This window comes from Uranotaenia lowii, chromosome 3, assembly GCF_029784155.1.
Source record: "Uranotaenia lowii strain MFRU-FL chromosome 3, ASM2978415v1, whole genome shotgun sequence".
Taxonomy (NCBI): domain Eukaryota; kingdom Metazoa; phylum Arthropoda; class Insecta; order Diptera; family Culicidae; genus Uranotaenia; species Uranotaenia lowii.
The window spans coordinates 116,192,369-116,197,747 of NC_073693.1; the positions used below are offsets into that span (position 1 = coordinate 116,192,369).

General features: G+C 31.5%; 1 protein-coding gene across 1 annotated transcript; it reads right to left on the reverse strand.

Moving 5' to 3' along the window:
* Positions 1-306: 306 nt before the first annotated feature.
* LOC129758603 (uncharacterized) lies at positions 307-3,244 on the reverse strand. The gene is made up of 2 exons (XM_055756149.1): positions 3,121-3,244; positions 307-980 (listed from the first exon to the last, which is right to left on the reverse strand). Exons 1-2 carry the CDS (start codon positions 3,124-3,126, stop codon positions 372-374), a joined length of 615 nt encoding a protein of 204 aa, XP_055612124.1. The 5' UTR covers positions 3,127-3,244; the 3' UTR covers positions 307-371.
* Between the last annotated feature and the right edge of the window lie 2,135 nt (positions 3,245-5,379).

A 5,379-nucleotide genomic window follows, 5' to 3' on the forward strand; every position in this document is an offset into this window, starting at 1 on the left:
TTTATTTAGAAGCATTATCATGAGGAACAAAAATTTAATATGTGATGCTCAGTTTGCTAGCCGGGTCCAAAGATTTTATCGGAGAAAAAAGGTAAAGAGGGAGAACACCAAGATTTGCAACGTGAGGCTAACTTAAGTGAGAGAACGTCACATGGCGGTCCCATGGCGACGAACGTGTTAAAATTAAGCAACAAAATTGCTAATTAGCTATAAGCGAATGAAGGGTTTTGTGCGAGAAACTGCTTTTAACCCTTATCTGAAATGCAAGAATGAAATCGAAGGTAAACCTTTCAGCTACAAAAACACTTTACAAAGCTTAACATAGAATTTTATTGAAATATAAAGCAATGCTATGACATTTTTGTTCCGATCTATTCAAGTAGGTTCTCAAGACCGTATTCTTGTCCTTCCGGTGATCTCGAGTAGGGTGCTTCGTGAATGATTTTCGTAGGAATGATCAATTCAGCTGTCCTCATTAACTTTTCCGAGTCCAACAGTACCGTGGTTGTAACCGTCTCATAGTTGAAAGCCGTGTGTGTTTCGTAGATGGTGGCCTTTGTCGTCAAAACATCTGTTAAGGTCGTCGTTAACGTTGTAACCATTGTTTCGATCGATATCATGGGCGTTGAGCTCAGAGTGATCGTATCGGTGATGGTCTCCGTAACTGTAACCGGCGAAGGCGTAACGACAACGGTCGGAGTGTGGGTGTAGGTGGTCGTCACATCGGATGGGTGAAGCGTTACCGTTACTTTTTCGATGGAAGTTACAATCGTGGCACTAGTAGTGGTCGTAGTTGAGGTAACCGTTTCCGTTGGAATGATGGTGCGTTCCGCTTCGTAGATCGTTGAGGTGGTAGTTTCCGTAAGACATTTGCGATGGTACCAGGGATCTGCCTGTCGATGATCTAAATACGCCGGGAATTTTATTTTCAGTGCCGAAATGGAACACAGAAGCACAACACAGGGCACAATAAATTTGATCTGAAGAAAAAGGAAAAAAAAACAAAAGGTCCTTAGCAATAATATATTTCTATGAACCTCCTTTTGAAAATAAATACTACCCATTATTAAAAAGAATTGACAAAGATTTTCACAAATTTTGCCATGAATTCCAGCAAGCCCAAAATCAATATAATCCAGAGAAGATTATCACCCTTTTGAACTTAAATCATTAAGGTATCATCTATGAGGGATTTTTGTTGGATCTTTTATTTCAACTTCCTTGAATTTTAACTTATGACTTATTTGTCTTAAGAAGAATAAGAGCATAAGATTCTAAAAATAAGATCACACTAATGAAAAGTTTCTCCTCATCATGCCCTACCACTCAAATCTACAAACTATTTTTTTTTGCTAGGATGCAGAGGAAACCTTGGTCCTAAAGGACAAATTTGGTTCTTCATCCCTCTCTACCTTTTCCAATCTATTCAATGACTTCTAGGACGTGGCTGGCGCCAATATTGTTCCGATGAGTCACGTCTGCGATCATGGAATTCAAAATACATTTGGTTCAATATACAGTTACGTTCAAAAAATAATGAAATCGCGTGAAATTGTGCACTCTCTGTCAACTTTTACATTTCCATTTTTCTTTTGATTGATATTTAACATGAAGTTTTTACACAATCTAGCTCAACTTTCAAACTAACGCTCCACAAAATTTGAAGTTTTTATAATAACTGGAAACAAACATAAAAAAATTGCAACGATACATAACCTCGTAGATGAACTAGAAGCATTTTTGTGAGACTAAAATATTGTGATTTTTTTTATATTACAGGAGACTTGATCCTTTACCAAAGACTTGATCCTTAATTCAGGATGCCCTGACCCTAGGCAAAAATCTAGTAAAATCCGATGATAAAAGATCCGGTGACTATTTTTTGCCATATAAGCGCTCATTTCACAGTTTGTAAGTATCAGACAAAGAGAATTCTAAAAGTTTGTCTACTACCCTGATTGATTGCATACTTTTAGGCGCAATTTTCTAGTTTATAGATAAATGCAGTATTTTTAGTCCTTTTTATCAGTTAATTGTTGAATAAACATTAGTTATTAAACAGATATTTGTAATTTTATGATAACCAATGATCACGATCCATTCAGAAGAAAAATATATCTTTTTGGACTCTAGGGATCAGTTAAACCCATAACATGCATTCTGGAAAACTTCTACTTAAAAAATTGAGAGCTAACAATTGCTTTGAAAATGAAGTTTTTTTTTAAAACTCTAACGATTGACAATTTGTGATAAATATTCTTCTTATAACTTTTTTATGTGAGAAACATTTTAAAGTGATAAAAAAAGATCCTCAATTATATTTTGTTGAATGTTTCAGACAAAGTTTAATAACTCTAAAAATAAAATTTTCAAAATTTGTTGAGATAACAGCATTGTTGTTATGTTCTATTTGGCACATTTTTCTAGAATATTTGATATTTGTAAGACATTCCTGTTTCGAGATATGGCGAAGTAATCAAGAATCGCCAGAGATCAAGTATCCTCATTCTCCCCTATATATACAAAGTGTCAGTATGTTTGGAGTTAATATAATTTATATATTTCAGAGAGTTAAAAAATAATTTCCGAAAGTTACAAAGTACACACTTCTGCCACAGAAACATTCAGAATTTAAAATCAATCCATGTTTTAGTTATGAATAATGAGACTGCTGCTTTCTTTTTTTCAAGAGCAAATTATAACATTTTATTGTTTGACTATGCTGTTAACTTTTTTTTTTTTATTTAAAAGGTATTTTCAGTACTCAGTTTGATTTTATCTCTTGAATAAAAATATCTTTTTGAAAAAAAGAAGATTTAACATTAACTCTTCAAACTTCACTTATCAAAATGCAACAGCATTATTTAAATTATCACTGTGAATTTCAGGGTTCTTCTTGTCACTTTACTAAAAATTTCAATTGAAACACTGTCTTAAAACAAAAATCACTTGTATCCAATTTGAAATCACAAAGAAATCAATAACGAATTTCACTACTATAGCATTTTAACAAGCCCAAATTTACGACACTTCCAATGGATAATAAATTGCTTGGCAGCTTGTAAAAGATCCCATTAATGAAAGAAGAGAACCGAAAACCAGCCTTAAGTTAAGTCTTACCATCATTGCACTGCGCTTTTTCTTCACCGATCAACTGCCAACGTAAGACTAAAACCATCGGCCGAAAGCCCCGATCAGGATCAGTCTCGAGATTCCAGAATTTTTGGCGTGGCAGTCACCGGCTTTGGGTCACGCAATGTCAACCTTGCCAATTGTTTTTGGGGTAAATTATTTTGGGTTTTAGAAAGTTGGACTTCAGGCAACGTGAACGTCTCTGGAGAAAAATTGGACCGGTTTGCCCAGACGAAATGTTGCCTTGCGTCCTCTTAATTCCCCCTGAGAGAAAGGCTGCGTTCTAAGGCCAAAGATGCAACATTTCACCATCATTAGGTATTCATTTCTTGTATGGCTTACTTCCGTACATGGTAAGGTAGGCAGATAAAGCTGTGGCTTCATGTTTCTGGGACTTAGCTTCCTGTAACCATATTTCGAAATATATAAACATTCGCTAACCCAGATAAATGTAATTAAATAGTACCAAGACAATATGAGGAAAAAATGGTAAAAGGTATATAAGACAGTAAAATTTTGGAATATTGAAAATGAAACTGAGATAAGTGAAAAAATCTTAAAAGGATCAAGAATACAAAATAAATTTGATAATACAAATTTAATTAGGTCCAATAAGGACAATGAAAAGAATGAACAAAACTAGAACTCAGAAATTTTTAATAACATTTTAAAAATTGAAATGACAAAATGAGAATATGAAAAAAAGGAGCAAATGAAAAAATGAGAAAATGAGAAAATGAGAAAATGAGAAAATGAGAAAATGAGAAAATGAGAAAATGAGAATATGAGAAAATGAGAAAATGAGAAAATGAGAAAATGAGAAAATGAGAAAATGAGAAAATTGTAAAATGAGAAAATGAAAAAATGAATGAGAAAATGAGAAAATGAGAAAATGAGAAAATGAGAAAATGAGAAAATGAGAAAATGAGAAAATGAGAAAATGAGAAAATGAGAAAATGAGAAAATGAGAAAATGAGAAAATGAGAAAATGAGAAAATGAGAAAATGAGAAAATGAGAAAATGAGAAAATGAGAATATGAGAAAATGAGAAAATGAGAAAATGAGAAAATGAGAAAATGAGAAAATGAGAAAATGAGAAAATGAGAAAATGAGAAAATGAGAAAATAAGAAAATGAGAAAATGAGAAAATGAGAAAATAAATAAATGAGAAAATGAGAAAATGAGAAAATGAGAAAATGAGAAAATGAGAAAATGAGAAAATGAGAAAATGAGAAAATGAGAAAATGAGAAAATGAGAAAATGAGAAAATGAGAAAATGAGAAAATGAGAAAATGAGAAAATGAGAAAATGAGAAAATGAGAAAATGAGAAAATGAGAAAATGAGAAAATGAGAAAATGAGAAAATGAGAAAATGAGAAAATGAGAAAATGAGAAAATGAGAAAATGAGAATATGAGAAAATGAGAAAATGAGAAAATGAGAAAATGAGAAAATGAGAAAATGAGAAAATGAGAAAATGAGAAAATGAGAAAATGAGAAAATGAGAAAATGAGAAAATGGGAAAATGAGAAAATGAGAAAATGAGAAAATGAGAAAATGAGAAAATGAGAAAATGAGAAAATGAGAAAATGAGAAAATGAGAAAATGAGAAAATGAGAAAATGAGAAAATGAGAAAATGAGAAAATGAGAAAATGAGAAAATGAGAAAATGAGAAAATGAGAAAATGAGAAAATGAGAAAATGAGGAAATGAGGAAATGAGGAAATGAGAAAATGAGAAAATGAGAAAATGAGAAAATGAGAAAATGAGAAAATGAGATATTGAGAAAATGAGAAAATGAGAAAATGAGAAAATGAGAAAATGAGAAAATGAGAAAATGAGAAAATGAGAAAATGAGAAAATGAGAAAATGAGAAAATGAGAAAATGAGAAAATGAGAAAATGAGAAAATGAGAAAATGAGAAAATGAGAAAATGAGAAAATGAGAAAATGAGAAAATGAGAAAATGAGAAAATGAGAAAATGAGGAAATGAGAAAATGAGAAAATGAGAAAATGAGAAAATGAGAAAATGAGAAAATGAGAAAATGAGAAAATGAGAAAATGAGAATATGAGAAAATGAGAAAATGAGAAAATGAGAAAATGAGAAAATGAGAAAATGAGAAAATGAGAAAATGAGAAAATGAGAAAATGAGAAAATGAGAAAATGAGAAAATGAGAAAATGAGAAAATGAGAAAATGAGAAAATGAGAAAATGAGAAAATGAGAAAATGAGAAAATGAGAAAATG